Below are 22,660 nucleotides of genomic sequence, written 5' to 3' on the forward strand. Positions count from 1 at the left end.
TACTAGTTGAATTCTCTTGCCTTTATAAGGTATTTGATCTTTGTATCAAGGCTGTAAAGATTCCTTATTTATCTTTAAAGTCAAATAGTTTTACAAGGATATGTATTGAAATTTATCACTGTGAGTTAGTGTTCATTGTATCTAATGAGCTCTTTCAGTATGTAGAGTCTAGAAAGTTTTCTTAGATTATAGTTTTAATATTATTTCTCTTCCATTGTCTTGTGTATCTTTTTTAGATGCTTAATTGTAAGAAAACTGGACCTTGTTTGCCATTTCAACCACATTCATTTCAACCACATTCTCACTGATCCTTTTTACTTTTTAAAATTTCCTTTTCATTGTTATTTGTTTTCTCCTTCAACATTCATTATCATGTTTTCATTAGAATCTATTATTCCTTGTGTACCTTGTAATATGGTCTTCATTTCTGACATAACTTTGTCACTTTTTTGTATTTCTTTTCTGAGATCAGTCAACTCTTATTTTTTTTTTCTACTTTTTGTCCATTTCTGTTCTTAGTTTTTGAGTTTCTGTTTCGAGGTGTTTTGTCATATCCCCAGTTGCTTGTTTGAGGACATTTAATTAAGTTTAGTGTTGTGTTCCAGTTTCCTTCTGTTTTACCATTGTTTGGGGGGATGAGAGGGTTTCCATAAACTGAATTGTTGAGATTCTCATTTTTTGTTTTCTTTTTTTACTATGTTTTTTAAGTAGATAAAGACTGCCTTAGTATTTCTGTGGACAGTGCTGGTGGTTTGCAATGGTTTATTAGCTTTGTAGTTTATGGTAGGTTCATGATAGCCCTCTTCTGCTAGTGCAGTAAATTTTTCTTTTTCTCTTTTTTTTTCGGAAGAGAAGAGGCTATAGAAGGGGAGGAGTTATGTATCCTTTTTTTTTTTTTTAATCTTGCAGGATCCTAAATTTCCTCCTCTTGTTTTGCCCCCTGCCCCCCCACCTTTACCATACAGTTTCCATTTCTGTTACTTTTAACCTACTTCTCCCACCAAAGTATTTCCTTTCCAAAATTGCCCTATTCAGGATTTCTTTGCTCTTAAGTTCCTTCTCTGAAGTCAGTGCTCTTACCTACCAGTGGATTTTTTTTTTTTTTCAGTATTTTCTGGCTGTGCATGGGATATCTTAATTGTCTTTGTCTCCCCCAATGGGTCTTTCATTAACCTTTACCACTTTATTTTTAGACTCCATGGAATCTATTAATATGCTTTAGGGACCGGTGACCCTAGTAAAAATAAATAAATTTTGTTCTTGAAGTTCCTTACTGTTTCTTTTAAAGTTGTCTTTGTAAAAAAAAATAATTATTTTATGTCAAATTAAAGTGTGAAGTATTATTTCACTTGAAAGAAGTGTTATTACAATATGATCATCATTGTTAACAGTTTACATTTAGAGTAGTTTTCCTTGGGCAGGAATTAAAGAAGTGATATTTAATCTTAATGATTATAGGTATTTTGCCTGGTAGATGTGAGAGCCACAGAATTTCATGTGAGATAAAATCCTGGCCTGTGAAAGCATGAACTCAGGAAGGCTAAAGGCATCTCATATCTGTTTATCATGAAAATACATTGATTACTGTGAATTTTTTTCATTAGAAGGCTTGATGGATACTTATATTTAACATGAACTTGTCCCTAATGCAGAAGCATCCTATGAGGTTGCTTGTTGCATTGGAAAGTATAGAAGCCACATACATTTTGAAAGACCTTAGTGAATCTTTGTACCCTAGAATGGTCAATCTGGTTTGTGGCCTAGAACAGAAAAGAAATGCTAAAGCTTTGTCTCTATAAATGATGTCATTACTTCAAAATGTTTCCTCTAATGTTTTGAGGCAGGTTAATGAGGAATTGACAGCTGTCCCATTTCTCATCGGCATTCAGCTGGATGAAAGTAATCTACACGATGCTGACCCTATCCAAGAATTCCTATTTGTGAGCCCTTATAGGAAATATTAAAAAGTCTTTGACATCTCCCAAGTGGTGAAAAGTTTACTTTTCCAGAAAATCTTTGAAAGAAATTTCTTGGTATGCTGTATATGTCTCACCTGTGATGTTTGGCAACACATCTGGTTTTGCTGAAGTCTATACACTGTTATGACTCATTGCTTTTTACATTAGGGTACTCGGTATGAGAAAACTCTGCCAGCTGTCCTGAAAGAAGCTGTCAACTTAATAAGAGCCAGGGCCTTGAGTCATTACCTTTTCTAGAGTTTTTATGAAGAAACAGAAGCAGAGTATGGAGCTTTCTTCTATCCAGAAGTTTGCTGGTTTTCCAGAGGAAAAGTGTTAGAGTTCTCAATTAAAGTAGAAGTTTCACAAGAGAGAAGGAAAGCCTACTAAATTTGATGGGGAAGATTGGTATTGCTTTGTGTATATTTTGGTTCTTGTGATTGCAATAAAATTTTCTATCAAGACCCTTTGGTCACCATCATGGATAGTAATAAAAACTTAGATGCTCTTTTGTCCATGACACCATTATGAAAGAGGATATTAGAGGAGGCAATTATTCTTAGAGTCAAAGAAATGCAAAATTTTTAAAGCTAAGTATATTGCCTCCCTGACTTTTAGATTAGTGAAAAACATTTAAGTTTTAATATTTTGGTATGGGTGTGATAAAATTGGTCCTTTTTTAATATTGAGGCTGTATTCATTGGTATAACTCACTTGGGTAGCCGTATGGAAGTATATATTAAAAATCACTCCTAAGGAAATATTTCAAAAGATAGAAGAAGATGTGTTAGGAAGATGTTTGTTGCAACATTATTCACTATGTAGAAAAATTGGAAGCAAACTAAATTTCTAACAGTAAGGAAACTTACTTAAAGTTAAGGAATATCCACCATATAGCCACTTCTTGGCTGTCACTGTTTGCTATGAACATTCTGTTACCTGTCTTGGTGAACATGAGTGCACATTTCTATATCGAGAAGAAGAATTGCTGGGTCCCTGGGCTTGCCTATGGTCAGCTTTATTAGATACTGCCAAATGCATCTGTGGTAGTGCCACTCCATGCCCACCACCAGTGTATGAGAGTACCAGTTATTATTCTCTGTTTTTTCTTTTTTCACCCTTCTAGTTTGTGTGTACTGATATCACATTGTAGCTTTGCCTTGAATTTACCTGATGGCTAATGATATTGTTCTCTTTTCATTTATTTATTAGCCATTGAATATCTTCTTTTGTGAAGAATCTTGAAGTTTTTTATACATTATTTTCTATCAGATGATTATTTTCTTATTTGTAGGGGTTCTTTTATATATTCTGGTTATGGATTCTTTTTAGATATATTTATTACAAATATTCTCCCTTTATATAGCCTTCCTTTTTACTCCTTTATTGGTATCTTTTGCTAAGCAGACATTAACTTAATTTTAATGTTCACAGTAATTTTTTTTTATGGTTAGTACTTTTTGTATTATCTTCTTAAATCTTTGCCCACTTGCAGGTCATGAAGATGTTCTCAAGGTTTTCTCCTAATGCTTTATTGTGTTCCCTCCCGTACATTTATATCCTCAATCCATCCAGAATTGATCTTTGTGTAGGATGTGTGAAGTAGGAGTAAAAGTGTCAAGGTACATTTTCCCACATGGACCGTATTCATTTTAAAACGTGCAAATACTGGATCTGTCATATATTCATGAAAAAAATAACACTGAAGTAGCCACCTTCCCTGAAATCAAGATGCACAATGACTTTATGGTGTTGTAGAAAAACATACTCTTAAAGTAGTCACCACTGTCTTTTAGAAGGAGAGGCAAATCCATTCTTAGAGATATTACTGAATTCCTTTTAAACACAGTAAATATTTGTTACTTGTCCTTTTAAATATATACCCAATAGTTGAATTGTTTAAAGGGAAATTAGATCTGTACCCTTCTATCGTTTTCCTCTGCAGGTGAATTTTTGTTGAAGCAGCCAAAGCTAATACTAAATCCAGCCAAAAACAACTTATTGTTAGTCACAGCATAAGAGGAATCATTATGAGAAGACATCCTAGTCATTCAAAATGAGAACACAAAATCACTTGAAGTCGGGCAGCTAAATTTTACAACTGAAACTCGCTCTGGCCCACCAAGCACAAGGCAGTGATCCTTGAAGCCCGACTTTTTAAAGAAACTGTACTGATGGATGTTATTTAATGATAGAATCTTCTCTAAACATTTTCTGGGGACTGCAGTGGCTTCTTATGTACTTTAGAGGCTTCAGCTGTGCACTTGCCCTGTCCCACTGCGCTAAGTTTTCTGAGGGCAGCACTGTGCCTATCTGGTTTCATCACTGAATCCCTAGCACATACCTAGCTCAGTGCCTGGATATTCAGTAAATTAGTTCCTTTGAGAATTCCAAGTTTTGTTTTTGAGATTAGAGGTGCTTCTGTACATGGGCCCTAAAAAGCTGTCCCCAAGTCTATTTGTAAATTGAGTGATGTTCTCTAAGCAAGTTCCATTTCTATTAGAGGTGGACAGTTGATGGTGCTTTTGCTTTCTCAAATAATTCCCCATTCTCCACCTTATCTTTCTAAGTTGCAAGTTCCTAAAATGAGCATTGTTCCATGGCACACCTCTCAATAGGTTAAATGATCTTCCACTTAGTTGAGAACATAAATCAGGTTTCTTAAGCTTTATGACAATATTAACCCCACCTCTAGTCAATCTGAAGTCAGATGGATCTCTCCTCTCTTTTGAATACAGAGCATTTTATTTACCATCTTCCAGAGCTTAATTTGTTGCTGTTCATCATCTACCTAAAGTGTAGTTGGTATGGGTATTAGAAGAGGCATGATATCCTTAAGATCTCTAAGCTCTATTCAGGTGGATACATATATACTGCCAACAGAGGCCAGACAGGTAAAATAAACGAGTGAAATGGACTAGGTTATAATAACAACATTGCCACAATGATAAGTGATAACTGAGCTTCAGGATTGGGGACATTAGGGAATGGTGGATGCTATGGCAAACTGGAGTGTGACTTTTCCCTTTCAAAAGGGACATCCATTACTTAGGTACAACCACTTGGAAAACTAGCCCAGGTTTCCTTCTTTTTTTTTCTTGTGGTGTTTCAACAGAAGCCAGAAATTCAGAATTTATGTGGAGTTTCCAGATTTTTTAAATCTTGGCAAGTACTTCAAACATTTTTGAAATAGTTTAGGCTCAAAACTATACAGGCGAAAAGGGCAAGTAAAGTACATCTGTCTGCTAATTGAGGGCCTAAGCCATATATACACTCCAATTTGCATGCTGTAGTACTTATCTCAGATTTGATCATCCAAAAGCAAGGTATTCTTACTATACACCGAAGTAAATTTCACATTGTATTAGTTTTCTGTTTTATAACATTACCACAAATTGAGCAGCTTAAAATGTCAAAATTTCTGGAGTGATGTGGCCAGGATCCAAGAAATACCAGCATCTTCTAGAAGCTGGAAGGAGCAAGAAAGTGGATTCTCCCCTAGAGCCTCCAGAAGAAATCAGCCCTGCTGATACCTTGATTTTAGCCCTGCAGATGAAGCAGATCCTGAAAGAAGAGCAATAGAAGAAACATTGGTTTGCTGTTGGTTCCATGACCCAGTGGAAGAGGAACACATGCAGTCAAAACCCCAGAGAAAAGTATGAAAGAGCATCTAAACGTTCCCAAAAGGGTGGAGAATGACTAAGAAAAGCACCAACAGATGTAACAAGATAAGGAAATGGAAGAGCTCATGGATCAATGACCAGGGATGGCTTTGGGTCAGACACTCCTTCCCCACTGATATATGGAATTCACGTAGTTCTAACCTATATGCCATCCTTGGGAAGATGAGAGGGTGAGTGGAAATTTGGATCTGAGCTACATTAAACATGAAATGACTTAGAAAATACTAAATTGATCAAGTCTCTGTATAACTGACTCATTTGTGTGTTCTATTATCAGGGACATGGGTGTTGAAAACTCAGAAAAGGCTGTAGACAAAGTTTACATGTATTTTATGACTGATTTTTTTGCCAAAAAATACTCTGAACAGACTAAATTCTTAGATATATTGTAAAAAAAAGAAAAAAGTTCTATTAAAGTGGGGAAAAAAGACATTAAACTTGGAAATGTATTTTTGTTTTTATTGATTCTTTGGAAAATAACCTTTTGGGGTCTAGCACATAGAAACTGTTTGTATTTGGATATTTATTTATGCAAAATAAAAGCCAATCTTGAGGGGAAAAAAAGAACAAAATTTCTTATCTCAGTTTCTGTAGGTCAGATGTCTGGGCTTGGCATGACTCGATTCTCTGCTCAGGGTTTTGCCTGGCTGAAATCAAGATACCAGCTGGAGATGCGGTTCTCATCTGGGCCTGAGGCTTCTCTTCCAAGTTCACTGGTTGTTGGCAGAATTCACTTCCCTGCAGTTATAAGACTCTGGTCCGCATTTTCCTGCTGCCGATCGGCCAGGGACTGCTTTCAGTTCCTAGAGGCCGTCAGGAGTGCTAGCTCACCACCTAGATGTTTGCTTTTTTTTAGGCCAGCTGGCATGCGTCTCTTGAATTTCCAGTTCTGTGACTAACCAGAGAAAACACTCGCTTTTAAAGGGCCTACCTGACTAGGTGAGGCCCACCCAAGAAAATCTCCCTCTTGCCATATTTGTAATATAGAAGTAGTTAATTTTTTTTTAAAGCCAGGGGTCAGGGGTAGCATAAAAGGATCACATACCAGAGGAAATTCTAAAAGTCAGTGCACATTGGAAAAATTTAGCTTCACTCGTTAATCAAGAAAATAGAAAATTACCAAGTTTCTTTTATCTTTAATACTACTGGGGGCAGAATAAATTGATACAGCCTTTCTGAAAAGCAGTTATGTAGGTGTGGTTTATGTTAAATAAGAGCAAGTATATGAATTGATGAATAAAGAGAATACTGTGCTTGTGTGTGTGTATATATACACATAAACATACACATGTGTGTTCATTTAATGATGGCTGTAACCCTATGAGATAAATAGTACTATAATTTTCATTTAACAGATGGTGAGAGCCAAGGCATTGAGAGGTACCCTTCAGAGTGTTACTAGTGGTTATCTCGGTGTAATAGGATTATATAAGAATGATTTTTTTTCTCCTAATATTCAAAATTTTTATAGAATTTTTAAAAGCACTTATAAACAGGAAAAAAAATGGTAATAAGGCTGCCTTGAAATAAACTCTCAACCTATATTGGAGGTAGTGATGTAAATCAGTGTAACTCTTTTGGAAGGCAACATGACCCTGTAATTTTAAAAAAATCTGGCCTCAATAATCATTTTAAATATGGGGGAAAAAAGGCTGTGCATATGAACAAATCTATTGCATCATTATCTAAAATATGGGAAAAAATAGAAACCTGAATTTCTATGGTAAAGGAATTAGTTATATAAACAATGACTTTTCCACTTAGAATTATTACAAAGAGATTATTGGTTCTAGCTCCTGCCACATTTTCCTGGGCCCCTGAACTCTATTTCCTTTGGAGCTTTCATGGACTTCTTAGCCACTTTCTCCTCAAAGGCTTCTTCCCACTCTACTGCTGTTTTAAGTTTCCTGTGGTGTTGACAGCCATGCACCCAACCCCCTCCAGCATCCAGGCCTTCACATAGATGATCCACTTAACATCTAACATCTCTTCCCATTCAGAGATACAGCCTTTCCTTCTCCCAGAAGGCAAGAGATTTCTTCTCTCCCGTAGTAGACTCTAGATAGGTCGTCTCAATTCTCACAGCTCCTTCTGTTGCCAAAGGATCACACCATTCTTTCTTTCAGATTTATCACCATCTCTCCGTGCCAGTTTACCCTAGGATGTTTGCACCTTTTAGCCATTATGAATAATGCTGCCGTGAGCTATCCTGTACAAGTTTTTATGTGGACATATGTTTGCATTTCTTTTGGGTATATGCCTAGAAGTAGAATTGTTGAGTCATATGGTAACTCCGTTTAACCATTTGAAGAACTGACAGGCTTTTTTCTGAAGTGACTGTACCATTTACCAGCAGTGTATGAGGGTTCCAGTTTTTCTATATGCTTGTCAACACTTGTTGTTATCTGTCTTTTTTTATTCTAGCCATCTTAGTAGGTGTAAAGTGGTATCTCATTGTGGGTTTGATTTGCATTTCCTTAGTGGCTAATGTTTTTTTTTTTTTGGTGTTGCACATTCTGTGCGCTTGAACAGTGACATTTGTTCATGATTGTGGTATCATACAGAGTATTTTCACTGCCCTAGAAGTCTTCTGTGCTCTGCTTATTCATCCCTCTTCCACAACCTCTGGCAACCATTGATCTTTTTATTGTCGCTGTAGTTTTGCCTTTCTTGAATGGTGTATGGTTGGAATCAAGCAATATGTAGCCTCTTCAGATTACCTTCTTTCACTAGTGTTAGTCGTTTAAAGTTCCTTCATGTTTCTTCATGGCTTGATAGCTCATTTCTTTTTAGTACTGAGTAATGTTCCATGGTCTAGATGTACCACAGTTTATCCATTCACCTACTAATGGACATCTTGGTTGCTTCCAAGTTCAGACAATTATGAATAAAGCTGCTATAAACATCCATGTGCAGTTTTCTGTGTGGACATAAATTTTCAACTCCTTTGGGTAAATACCCAGGAGTGTGATTGTTGGATTGGATGGTTAGACTGTTTAGTTTTGTTAGAAATCCACAAACTGTCTTCCAAAGTGGATGTACCGTTTTGCTTTCCCATAAGCAGTGAATGAGAGTTCTTGTTGCTCCACATTTTCACCAGCATTTGGTGTTGTCAGTGTTCTGGATTTTGACCATTCTAATAGGTGTACAGTGATATCTCAATTGTGTTTTTAATTTGTATTTCCCTGATGATAGATAATGTAGAGCATCTTTTCATATGCCTATTTGCTATCTGTATATCTTCTTTGGCCCATTTTTAAATTAGGTTGTTTTCTTATTGTGGAGTTTTAAGTGTTCTTTATATATTTTGGATAGGAGTTCTCTATCAGATGTGTCCTTTACCAGATACGTCTTTTGCAAATATTTTCTTCCAGTCTCCGGCCTGTCTTCTCAATCTCTAGACATTGCCTTTTGCAGAGCCAAAGTTTTTAATTTTAATGAAATCCAGCTTACCAAATATTTCTATCATGGATCCTGCATTTTCTGTTGTATCTAAAAAGTCATAACCATACCCAAGATTATCCAGATTTTCTCCTAGGTCATCTTCTAGGAGTCTGGTAGTTTTGCATTTTACCTTTAGGTCTGTGATCCATTTTGAATTGATTTCTGTGAAGAGTATAAGGTCTGTGTCTAGATTCTTTTTCTTTTTTTGCATGTGGATGTCCAGTTGTTCCAGCACAATTTATTGAAAAGACTATCTTTGCTCTGTTGTATTGCCTTTGCTCCTTTATCAGTTGACTGTATTTATGTGGATCTTCTGGGCTCTCTATTCTTTTCCATTGATCTGTTTGTCTATTCTCTGACTGGTAGCACACTGTCTTGATTACTGTAGCTTTATAGTAAGTCTTGAAGACAAGTGGTGTCAGTTCTCCAACTTTATTCTCCTTAAATATTGCGTTTTCCATTCTGGCTCTTTTGTCTTTATATATACTTTAGAATCTGTTTGTAGATATCCAGTAACTTGCTGGGATATTTTTCCAGATTTATTGAGAAATAATTGATATGTATCACTGTGTAAGTTTAAGGCATACAGCCTGATGGTTTGATTTGCACACATTGTGAAATGACGACCACAGTAGGTTCAGCTAACATCCATCTTCTCATGTGTGTATTTATATATGTGTGTGTGTGTATATATATATATATATATATATATAATAAAAAAGAAGACAAGAAAAAAAATTCTCCTTGTTATGAGAACTCTTAGGATTTACTCTCTTAGCACCTTTCCTATATATCATGCAGCAATGTTAACTATAGCCATCATGTTGTGCATTACATCCATAGTACTTAATTTATCTCATCACTGGAAGTTTGTACCTTTTGACTACCTTCTTCAAATTTCCCCTCCCCCCACCCTCCACCTCAGGTAACCACAAGTCTGATCTCTTTTTCTATGCATTTGTTTTTGTTTTCAATTCCACATATAGGTGAGATCATATAGCATTTGTCTTTCTCCGTCTGACTTATTTCACTAAGCATAATGCCCTCAAGGTCCATCAGTGTTGTTGCACATGGTAGGATTTCCTCATCTTTTATGGCTGGGTAATATTCTTTTGTGTGTATATGTACCACAACTTCTTTATTCATTCATCCATCTTTGGGCACTTAGTTTGTTTCCATGTCTTAGCTATTGTTAATAATGCTGCTGTGAACATGGCAGTGCAGATACCTTTTTAAGTTAGTGTTTTTGTTTCCTTTGGATATATTCCCAGAAGTGGAATTGCTGGATCATATGGTAGTTCTGTTTTTAATTCTTGGAGGATCCTCCATACTGTTTTCCATAGTGGCACTACCAATTTACAGTCCCACCAACAGTGCACAAGGATTCTCTTTTCTCCACATCCACACCAGCATTTGTTATCTCTTGTCTTTTTGATGATCGCCATTCTAACAGGTGTGAGGTGATATCTTTTTGTAGTTTTCATTTGCATTTCCCTAATAACTAGTTATGTTGAGCGTCTTCTCATGTACTTTTTGGCCTTTCACATATCTTCTTTGGAAAAGTCTATTCAGGTCCTTTGCCCACTTTTTTTATTGCCTTTTTTTTTTTTTTTTTTTTTTTTGGCTGCACAGGGCAGCATGCGGGATTTTAGTTCCCTGACCAGGGATTGAACCCACGCCCCCTGCAGTGGAAGCATGGAGTCTTAACCAGTGGACCACCAGGGAACTCCCCTTTGCCCATTTTTTAATTGAGGTGTTTTTTTTGTTTTACTATTGAGTTGTGTGAGTTCTTTATATATTTTGGATATTAACCCCTTATCAGATACATGGTTTGCAGATATTTTTCCCATTCCATAGGTTGTCTTTTCACTTTGTTGATGGTTTCTTTCACTCTAGGGAAGCTTTTTAGTTTGATATAATCCCACTTGTTTATTTTTTATTTTGCTGCTTGTGCTTTAAGTGTCATGTCCAAAAGATCATTTCCAAGACCCATGTCAAGGAACTTATTTTTTTTAATTTTTGGCTGTCTTCGTTGCTGCGCACGGGCTTTCTCTAGTTGCAGCGAGTGGGGGCTACTCTTCATTGCAGTGTGCAGGCTTCTCATTGCAGTGGCTTCTCTTGTTGCAGAGCACTGGGCTCTAGGCACATGGGCTTTGGTAGTTGTGGCTCACGGGCTTTAGAGCTCAGGCTTAGTAGTTGTGGTGCAAGGGATTAGTTGCTCTGTGGCATGTGGGATCTTCATGGACCAGGGTTCGAACCTGTGTCCCCTGCATTGGCAGGTGGATTCTTAAGCATTGCGCCACCAGGGAAGCCCCTCAAGGAACTTTTTATGCCTTTGTTTTTTCTTCTAGAAGTTTCATGGTTTCAGGTCTCACATTTAAGTCTTTAAAAAATATTTATTTATTTGGCTGTGCCAGGTCTTAGTTGTGGCACACAGGATCTTCATTGCCGCATGCGGGATCTTCATTGTGTCATGCGAGATCTTTAGTTGTGGCATGCGGGATCTAGTTCCCTGATCAGGGATGGAACCCGAGCCCCCTGCATTGGGAGCACAGAGTCTTAACTGCTGGACCACCAGGGAAGTCCCTCACATTTAAGTCTTTAGTCCACTTTGAGTTAATTTTTGTGAGTGGTATAAGATAAGAATTCAGTTTCATTCTTTTACAGATGAATGTCTAATCATCCCAACTTGCTGGCACTTTTATTCAGATTGAACCTATAAATTAAGTTGTGAAGGACTGACATCTGGACAACATTTAGCCTTCCTGTCCATTAACATGGAACATCTCTCCATTTATTTAGTTCTTTGATTTTGTTCTTCAGAGTTTAGTAATTTTCCTCATGTAGATCTTATACATATTTTGTTAGATTTATACCTAAGTATTCCATTTTGGGGGGTGCTAATGTAAATGGTATTGTGTTTTTAATTTTAAATTCCACTTGTTCGTTGTCGATATATAGGAAAGCAAATGATTTTTGTATATTAACCTTGCTGTAATCACTTATTAATTAAAGGAGTTTTTGTTATTTCTTCTAGATTATCTACACAGATGATTGTGTCATCTATGAACAAAGAGAGTTTTATTTCTTCCTTCCCAATCTGTATGATCTTTTTTCCTCTTTTCTTGTCCTGTTATGTTAGCTAGTACTTCCAGTATAATGTTAAACAGGAGTGGTGAAAAGGGACATTTTTTGCCTTGCTCTTGATATTGGGAAAGCTTTTAATTTCTTACTATTAAGTGTGATGTTAGCTGTAGGTTTTTTTGGGGAATGTTCTTTATCAAGTTGAGGAAGTTCTCCTCTATTCCTAGTTTTTTTAATCATGAATGGATGTTGGATTTTGTCGAATGCTTTTTCTGCATCTATTGATTTGATCATGTGGTTTTTCTTTTTTAGCCTCTTGATGTGATGAATTGCATTGATTTTCAAATGTTGAACCAGGCATGCAAGATTTTCAAATCTTGCATGCCTGGGATAAATCACACTTGATCGTGGTGTGTAATTCTTTTGTACATTGTTGAATTGTATTTGTTAATATTTTGTTGAGTATTTTTACATCTATTTTTATGAGAGGTATTGGTCTGTAGTTTTCTTGTAATGTCTTTGGTTTTGGTTTTGGTTTTAGGGTAATGCTGGCCTCATAGAATGAGTTAGGAAATATTTCCACTGCTTCTGTCCTCTGAAAAGAGATTGTAGAGATTTAGTGTGATGTCTTTCTTAAATGTTTGATGGAATTCACCAGTGAACCCATATGTGCCTGGTGTTCTCTCTTTTGAAAGACTATTAATTATTGATTCAATTTCTTAAATAGATATAGGCCTATTCAGATTGTTTACTTCTTGTATGAATTTGGCAAGTTGTGTGTTTCAAGGACCTGTACATTTCGTCTAGGTTATCAAATTTGTGGACATAGAGTTGTTAATAGTATTCTTTTATTATCCTTTTTAATATTATGATGTCCCCACTTTCATTTCTGATATTAGTGATTTGTGTCCTCTTTTTCTTAGTTAGAGGCTTACTGACTTTCTTTTCAAAGAGGCAGCTTTTAGTTTCATTAATTTCTCCATTGTTTTCATGTTGATCGATTTCTGTTCTAATTCTTTTCTTCTGCTCACTTTGGATTTAATTTGCTTTTTTTTTCTAGTTTCCTAAGGGCTAATGATTTTTCAAACATTTTTATTTGCCCAGAACATGGATTCTTTTAGACTATAAACCAGTGTGTCATGGGTTTTATGGTGATTAATATTTGATTAGCTTTTATAATTATATTTTTCTATATCCATATACTGTTTTTTGAAATTCTTCTCTTATTTATCCATGAGAAACTTCTAACAAATTTGGCTGGCTTTGAGAGCCATCAGCAGAACCTATAATTGTTGGCAGTTAAATGCTTCTTGTTGATTCAGGAGTACCTTTGAATAACCAATTGGGGAAAGCAGTTAGAGAATTAACGAGTATATTGGCCCAGATTAAGGATGAATTTTCTTCTTTCTTTCCCAGAGTATTTTGCCAAGTGCTTGTGTTACTTGTATAATGGGTAAAACCTGTGATCAAAGGCAAGCCAAGTGAGGAGAGATACCATCATCCTGGCTGGGAATAAGAGGTGAAAATAGGTTTTTATCTGGTATATATTGATCTCACTTAAGCAAGGAGAGCTGTTGTGCTTTTCTTTTCTTCTTGTTATTTTTTTAAATTGGGATTCTTTAGGACTGCCTTTTGAGTTTCACAGAAAAAGAGGGGTTTTAAAAAAATGTTCTGTTTCTACCACAGATTGAATTTATACACATTTCAGATGACAAGAGAACTCTAAATAAATAAACAAACAAGAGGTAAAACTGCAATGCTAATAGAAAATACTTTTATGATTATGTCTATATTATAAAAGAGTTAAAAAATTTTTTGTTTCACTTCAAGAATATATTTTTGTCAATTATTTATTTTCATAGAGCACTTTCACTTTTAAATCTAATAACTTGGAATTTCCTAGTATTCGTATACATGATATAATTTTTATAAAGTAAGGATACTTCTGTGTGTCATGATCATATTCTTTATGATCATTTAAATATGACCTTTTTTGTTTGTATCTAAAAGTATCTGAAAAGTCAGTATTTGTACTGAGCACCTTTATGAGCCTTGTAATAAAATCCTTAAATGGCAAAGAACAGCTAGTGCTGGTAAGCCCAGCTGAACCTATTCATTTTTACAAGAGTTAACTGGTTTATGTAAAGGTTCTAGCTGATACAATTTTTCTTCCTTTTACCTATTCCCACTGGGCCTTAAGATTTAATGTGATGGGCCCTGGCTCTGCACACATTTGGTTTTGCTAACAAATTATACAATGTCTAATATTTTTAGTATTTGAGATAATATTTGGAATAGCATGAAGTACATATTATATTGCTCTGTTTTAATATTAGGTCATTTTTTAATATTTAGTATTCAAAAATAATACAGTATTTAATGTTTGTCCTATTTACCAGACTGTTTCTAAGTTATTTAGTATTAAACAATCTAAAGACTTAATCATCTTTTCTTCTTGTATATTCAGATAATAACTGTTATAGGGTTCTTTGTTGTTTTACTTGAAAGTTAAAAATATTGATAGCTATATTTAAATTGCATTCCACATTTAGCAATAGAAGGCTTTTTTTTTTTTTTTTTTTTTGCACAGTAGGTGTTTTTAAAGAAAGAATGAGCAAGGACTTCCATGGTGGTACAGTGGCTAAGACTCCACGCTACCAATGCATGGGACCCGGGTTCAATCCCTGGTAGGAAACTAGATCCCACATGCCGCGACTAGGAGTTTGCATGCTGCAAATAAAGATCCGGCACTCAGCAACAAAGAGCCGGAGTGCTGCAACTGAGACCCGGCACAGCTGAATAAATAAATATTTAAAAAATAAAAAAAATAAAGAAAGGATGAACAAGACATATATTTTATATTGAACACCATAGCAAACACCTAAGACGTGTGTGTGTGTGTGTGTGTGTGTGTGTGTGTGTACACGCGTGCGTGTATGCACACCTTGATGTTTGGTATTCAGTTTTTTCAGCTGTCAGAAGGGGCATGGAATAGATCTCTGAAGTTCTCGTTCTGCTGTGTCTGATTCTGTGACCTACTTTTTCTTTGTGCAAAACACCTCACAATAAAAATTGTTTTAATGTTTGCATTTCTTTTGAAAGCTTTATCGAGATACAATTTATATACCATAAATTTCACCTATTTTAAATGTATAGTTTGATGAGTTTTAGTAAATTTATAGAGCTGGGTGAACATCACTAAAATGCAGGTTTAGAAATTTCCATCACACCAAAAAGTTCCCTTGTGCCCATTTAGAGTCTGTTCCCACTTCACCCCTGGTCCCAAGCAGCCACTGATCCTATGTTTTATCTTTTTATTGCCTTTTCTAGAAATATCATAAATGGCTTCTTCTATTTAGCATAATGTTTTTGAGGTTCATCATTTTTGTTTTGGGCAAATAGAAGATAACTAGAAGTGGAATTGTTGGGTTGTATGAAATGTATGATACGTATATTTTATGTTTAACATGTTAAGAAACTGCCAAATTGTTTTTCAAAAATGGCTGTGCCCTTTATGATTCCATCATCAGTGTATGAAGGTTTCAGTTTCTCCACATTCTTACCAATATTTGGTTTTGTCAGTCTTTTTGATTATAGCTAATCTAGTGGGTATGTAGTGGTATCTCCTCATTAGTTTTAATAATGCATTTCTTTAATGACTAATACTGTTGAGCACCTTTTCATGTGCTTATTTGCCTTGAGTGTGTCTTCTTTGTTAAAGTGTCTGTTTAAATCTTTTGCCCATTTAAAAAAATTGGATTGATTGAGTTACAGGAGTTTTTTACACATTTCAGATGTGAGGTCGTTATCAGATTAATGTTTTGCAAATATTTTTTCTTAGCCTGTCGTTTTTTTCATTTTCTTAATGGTGTCTTTTAAAGAGCAAACATTTAAAATTTTGATAAAATCCTAATTATTATTTTTCTTCAATGGATTATACTTTTGGTTTTGAATCTAAGAAATCCTTGCCTAACCCGAAGTCACAAAGTTTTCTTTTATGTCTTCTTGTAAGAGTTTTATAAGGTTAGCTCTTAGAGTTAAATCTGTGATCCATTTTGACGTAATTTTTGTGTATATTGTGAAGTTCTAAGTTGTTTTTTCATATTGATATCCAACTGGCTTAGTACATTTGTTGAAACGACTGTTCTTTCCCTGTTGACACTTTTGTCAGAAATCAGTTGATAGTTGTAAGTAGGTTCATTTCTGGACTCTGTTCTGCTCCATTCAGATTAATGTAGATATTTGCCCTTACAATGATGCCACACTCTTCTTGATTACTGTAGTTTTATATAGTAAGTTTAAAAGCAGGTAATGTAAGTCTCTCTACTGTCTTCTTTACTAAAATTATTTTGGCTATTCTATGTCCTTTGCATTTCCATATACATTTTAGGTTCAACTTGTTAATTTCTAAAAAAAAAAAAACCTGCTAAGATTTTGATATGGATTGCATTGAATCAGTAGATCAATCTGGGGAGAACTGACATCTTAACAATATTGAATCTTCTAGTCCATGAACTTGGTATATCTCCTGATTTATTTAGTTCTTTAATTTTTTTCAGCAGTGTTTTGCATATTTTAATGTACAGGTTTTGAATTTCTTTTTTTTAAATGTATCTAAATAGTTAATCTTTTTGTTGCTATTATAAATTAAGCTTTAAAAATTTCATTTGAGATTGTCACTAGTTTATGGAAATAAAATTGATTTTTTAAAATTGAAGTATAGTTGATTTACAATATTATGTTAGTTTCCAGGTGTACAGCATAGTGATTCACAGGTTTTTTTTTTGCAAATTATATTCCATTATAGGCTGTTACAAGATTTTGAGTATAATTCCGTGTGCTACACAGTAAATCTTTGTTGCTTATCTACTATATATACAGTAGTAGTTTGTATTTGTTAATCCCATACTCCTAATTTTTCCCTCCCCACCTCTCTCTCCCCTTTGGTAACCATAAGTTTGTTTACTGTGTCTGTGAGTCTGTTTCTGTTTTATAATGAATTCATTTGTATTATTTTTTAGATTCCCCATATAAGTGATATCATGTATTTGTCTTTCTGACTTCAGTTAGCATGATATTCTCTAGGTTGCTGCAGGTGGCAATATTTCATTCTTTTTTGGCTGAGTAATATTCCATTATGTGTGTGTGTGTGTGTGTGTGTGTGTGTGGTGTATATATATATATATAATATATATATATATATATATTATATATATATATATATATATACACACACACATACACATACATACCACGTCTCTTTTTTTGTCTTTTTTTCTTTCTTTCTTTTTTTTTTTTTTTCCCCTGGCTGTGTCGGGTCTTTGTTGCAGCGTGTGGGCTTCTCTCTCTAGTGGCCCGTGGGTTTTCTGTCTCTAGTTGTGGTGTGTGGGCTCCAGGGCATGTGGACTCCAGAGTGCTTGGGCTCCAGAGTGCCTGGGCTCTGTAGTTTGCAGCACGCAGGCTCAATCGTTGAGGCACGCGGGCTTAGTTGCCCCGTGGCATTTGGGACCTTAGTTCCCCGACCAGGGATGGAACCCGCGTCCCCTGCATTGGAAGGTGGATTCTTTACCACTGGACCATGAGCGAAGTCCCATACCACATCTTCTTTATCCATTCATTTGTTGACAGATGCTTAGGTTGCTTCTGTGTCTTGGCTATTGTAAATAGTGCTGCTATATTATGAACGTTGGCGGGGGAGGGGGGTGCATGTATCTTTTCAAATTACAGTTTTCATCTTTTCTGGATATGTTACCAGGAGTGAGATTGCTGAATCATATGGTAGCTCTATTTTACAGTTTTCCATAGTGGCTGCACCAATTTACATTCCCACCAGCAGTGTAGGAGGGTTCCCTTTTCTTCACACCCTCTCCAGCATTTATTATTTGTAGATTTTTTGATGATATCATTCTGACAGGTGTGAGGTGATACCTCATTGTAGTTTTGATTTGCATTTCTCTAGTAATTAGTAGTATTGAGCATCTTTTCGTGTGCCTGTTGGCCATCTGTATGTCTTCTTTGGAGAAATGTCTATTTAGGTCTTCTGCCCATTTTGATTAGGTTATTGTTTACAGTTGACTTGTATATCGACCTTGTGACCTTATCTCCCTTACCAGTTCTGATGGGGGGTTTTGGTTGATTATTTAGCATTTTCTACTCACATGAAAATGTATAGTCCTTGAAAATGATATCTATGGAAGTTCACATTACTCTAATTCAAGTGATGTTGTTCAACTTAAAATATTTTTAGAACTTTTTATTCAGAATTTGTTAAAGTTACCAGGCACATAAGAAAAATCTATTTTTGCTTTTTTTGGTCTCAGACATGGGCACACCGCAGAAGGATGTTATTATCAAGTCAGATGCACCCGACACCCTATTAGTGGAGAAGCATGCAGATTATATAGCATCCTATGGCTCAAAGATGATTACGAATACTGTGTGTCTGAACATTTGGGAATGAGTGGCATCTATTGGGGTCTGACTGTAATGGATCTCATGGGACGGCTACATCGCATGAATAGAGAAGAAATTCTGACATTTATTAAGTCTTGTCAACACGAGTGTGGTGGAATAAGTGCTAGTATTGGACATGATCCTCATCTCTTGTACACTCTTAGTGCTGTCCAGATTCTTTCTATGATAGTATTAATGTTATTGATGTAAATAAAGTTGTGGAATATGTTCAGAGTCTACAGAAAGAAGATGGTTCTTTCGCTGGAGATATTTGGGGTCCCACTAAGCAGCTGGTCTAACTGGAGTTAATCGTCTGCTGGAAGTTCCAGCATGCACTGTGCTAGTTATATCAGCATACAGGAGTACTGGAACAGAGGGGGCCAGTCTAAAAGATAAGGGCTGAATGCAGTGCAGGCAGGAGAGTCCAGCTGCTTCATGGGATGTGAAAATCTACTTTTATGTAATAGGGAGAAATCAACACAAGATTCTCTTTTTGTGCAGTGGCAACTTTGGCTCTATTGGGGAAGCTGGATGCTATTAATGTGGAAAAGGCAATCGAATTTGTTTTATCATGTATGAACTTTGATGGTGGATTTGGTTGCAGGCCAGGTTCTGAATCCCATGCTGGGCAGGATTCCTGGCTATTACTAGTCAGTTGCATCGAGTAAATTCTGATTTACTTGGTTGGTGGCTTTGTGAACGACAGCTTCCATCAGGTGGACTCAATGGAAGGCCAGAGAAGTTACCAGATGTATGCTATTCTTGATGGGTGTTGGCTTCCCTAAAGATAATTGGAAGGCTTCATTGGATTGACAGAGAGAAACTGCGCAGTTTCATTTTAGCGTGTCAAGATGAAGAAACGGGAGGATTTGCGGACAGGCCAGGAGATATGGTAGATCCTTTTCACGCTCTATTTGGAATTGCTGGATTGTCACTTTTGGGAGAAGAACATATTAAACCTGTTAGCCCTGTTTTTTGCATGCCTGAAGAAATACTTCGGAGAGTGAATGTTCAACCTGAACTAGTGAGTTAGATTAGATCCCTTGATGCAGAAGTTGCTTAGTGTAGTTTTACTGTTTTAACATTTCAGTATTTGAAGTGCTTAACAAACTTAATGGCTGCCATGTTAATATTTTGTACATGAATTGTGTTGATTTTAATAAATTATATAATTATACATATTGTAAATTAGAGATGTTTATTGTATCTTCAGCTTTCCATTTCCTTCTGAAATGCTGTTATTCTGAGCGTAATATTTTGTTTATGCTTCAATGTATTTATCTTGTTTGTCTCCATAACAGCAAACTGAGTTGAACTTTATTTAGCTGATGAAGTCTTGTGTTCTGATTTTCCCATGTACTCCCTTGATATGTTATATATAACTATAGTTAATATAAATTGGTCTTTGTCAATGAGAATGTTAACTGATAAAGAATTGATGAACCCCATAGGAATTAAAAGATGAAAAAAATAAATGGCTGAAATTTGGGAATAAAAAAAAAGAAAAAGAAAAACCCATTTTTATTAGTTATTGGTGGATATCTTGCTCTAATTTTTTTTTCTGCCCTTTTATCTTAATAAACTTAGATCTGTACTGAGGGAGGATATGTTATTTTTTACATGTCTGTTAGACATTAAAGGATAAAAGTTTGTAGGCAGTTAGATACATGCATCTGAAGTTCAAGGAAAAGGCTATGTAGAGGTATAAATGTGAATTGTCATATCATAGTTAAAGCTGTAGGACTAGATATGATCACCTAAAGGGGTTGACAGAAGTCCAACAATTCTTGGAAGAAAACTTGAGAAGGTCTGTAAAAGGTTTAAGGGGTGCCCAGAGCTCAAGAATCTGTTCCCCCTTGGGGAACATGTTAAGAATACTACTGCTTGACTGTCAATTCACTTATGAGCCACCTGCCTGCATGAAATGCTTTAAGTTAATTTTTTAAATTCCTTGTCACAGTTTTAAAGAGTATAAATATATTTCACAGGAAACTGAGTCATTATAAGGTCAGTGATGCCTGTATACACTGTTTTTCCTTTTGAATCATTTGAACAGTTATTACTTGGAATTTTTTTTCTCTCCAGAGTAATGTGAGTTTTTCATCATTAAACATTCTAGTCATTTTAGATTAATTTAATGCCCAGTTTGGTATATTATTATGATTCTTTTACCTACATTGTAAATATTATCGACTTCATGAATCACACCAAATATCTGCTTTTCTTTGATTCCTAGGCAAATACTGTGGTCTGGGGTTGCAAATGAACCATTCAATTGAATCAAAAAGCAATGAAATTACAGTGCTGTTCATGAGTGGAATTCATGTTTCTGGACGAGGATTTTTGGCTTCATACTCGGTTATAGATAAGCAAGGTAATTTTCACTTTATATCATGATTCCCACATTTTACAGTTTCTGAAAACAAAAATGCAATGTTTTCTTTGAGTACCTGTTATCTGAGTTTGGAATACAGTAGGAAGACTGAACAGTTAATACCACATACATAAATCTGACAAAATTAGATCGGTTTCAGAATTTTAAAAATTAAGTATATTAACTTTATATAAAGTCTTCTTATATACTTACCTTTCCTTAGTAGAAGAAATATTAAGTTTTCCACCTTTATAAGATTGGAACACAAATGATAATAACTTTAAAATATCTATCAGTGGGGCTTCCCTGGTTGCACAGTGGTTGAGAGTCTGCCGGCCGAGGCAGGGGACACGGGTTCGTGCCCCGGTCCGGGAAGATCCCACATGCCGCGGAGCGACTGGGCCCGTGAGCCATGGCTGCTGGGCCTGCGCGTCCGGAGCCTGTGCTCCACGGCGGGAGATGCTGCGGCAGGAGAGGCCACGGGGGTGAGAGGCCCACGTACCGCAAAAAAAAAAAAAAAAAAAAAATCAGTTACTGAAATGTATCAATTTAAAGCTTTATTATCCACAGTTTACCACTTCATCTTACTGTGTTAAAAACCATATTACCATTCTTTTCAAAGAAGAGACTTGCATAGCACCAGGAGTAACCTGGGGAGTGCTCTCTGAGACACTACAAGATAAACATGAGATATTTTCTAGATTGTTAATATTTAGAATCTGAAGGGGGGAATTAAAAGCAAGGCTATTAAGTGAAATAGATACACACTATCTGTCTCATTAAAGTTTCATTCAGAGTGTGAGAGAGGAGAGCTGTTCTGTGTGAAAAAAGGTCTACTTTCCCTTAATTTCTAAGCTATGGAACAATGTTTGAAGACTAATAAAATCCCTCAGAGTGAAAAAGAAAACTCATTTGAATGGAATAATGGAAAGAAAAGAACTGGAAATGTTATGCTAAATGAACAATTAATATATTTGACAGAACGAGGAAAACTAAGGCAGTGTGGTGTTGTAGAAGGGGCACTAGGTAGCCCTGGAATCAAAGCCTGCCATTGCCGTGTACTAAGCAAGTGACCTCTGACCAGTCATTTCACCTGTCAGTTTCATCTGTAAATGGGTTAGTTGTGAGGACTAAATCTAATAATACATGTTTAGTGTCTGTAGGCACATAACATAGTAGGCAGAAGACAAATGTTAGTTTCCCCCCTTTGACTACTGTACACACACACATCTCACTTTCCCCACTCCTGCCCCGCCCGCCACCATCAGAAGAGTAAGGTAGAAAACACAGAGTGAAATGATAGCTTTCCATCCTTTCGGTTTTACTTTGTGAAAGTCTTGGGTTGATGGGTGAGAGGATAGAAGATAATTACTTTGCTTCTTATTCTTCTTAAGTTTCTTGGTCGCAGTATCAGGTTAAATTATTTATTTTGTGTTTTCATATTTTCCCCTTTCTCTGTTTGTTATTTATTGAGTTAAAGGTTTCTGGAAAATAAGTATGTCCTCTTTACAAAAAAAAGTTTCTTACATTGGATATTTAAATTATGGAGCTTTTGATCCACGGAAACCTAAATGCCCTTATTAGAGTTTCTTAAGAATTGACAATCATCTCAGATACCACAATCAGTATATTGTAGACTTATATACATCTATGCCAGATTTAAA

General features: G+C 35.8%; 1 protein-coding gene and 1 pseudogene across 4 annotated transcripts in view; both read left to right on the top strand.

The window, feature by feature from the left end:
- The window catches only part of DCBLD2 (discoidin, CUB and LCCL domain containing 2), a 92,224-nt gene that overhangs the window by 30,451 nt on the left and 39,113 nt on the right, over window positions 1–22,660 (top strand). For all 3 annotated transcript variants that reach the window (XM_079922727.1, XM_079922726.1, XM_079922728.1), the window contains exon 3: window positions 20,859–20,996. In XM_079922727.1, coding sequence (XP_079778853.1) covers window positions 20,859–20,996 — 138 coding nt within the window. The remainder of the gene's footprint in view (window positions 1–20,858; window positions 20,997–22,660) is intronic.
- On the top strand, window positions 17,989–20,837 carry LOC307186997 (geranylgeranyl transferase type-2 subunit beta-like; annotated as a pseudogene). The gene is made up of 2 exons: window positions 17,989–18,897; window positions 19,090–20,837. The product of its transcript is annotated as a geranylgeranyl transferase type-2 subunit beta-like (transcript).

This window comes from Stenella coeruleoalba (assembly GCF_951394435.1).
Source record: "Stenella coeruleoalba genome assembly, chromosome: 5".
NCBI classification, from domain to species: Eukaryota; Metazoa; Chordata; class Mammalia; order Artiodactyla; family Delphinidae; genus Stenella; species Stenella coeruleoalba.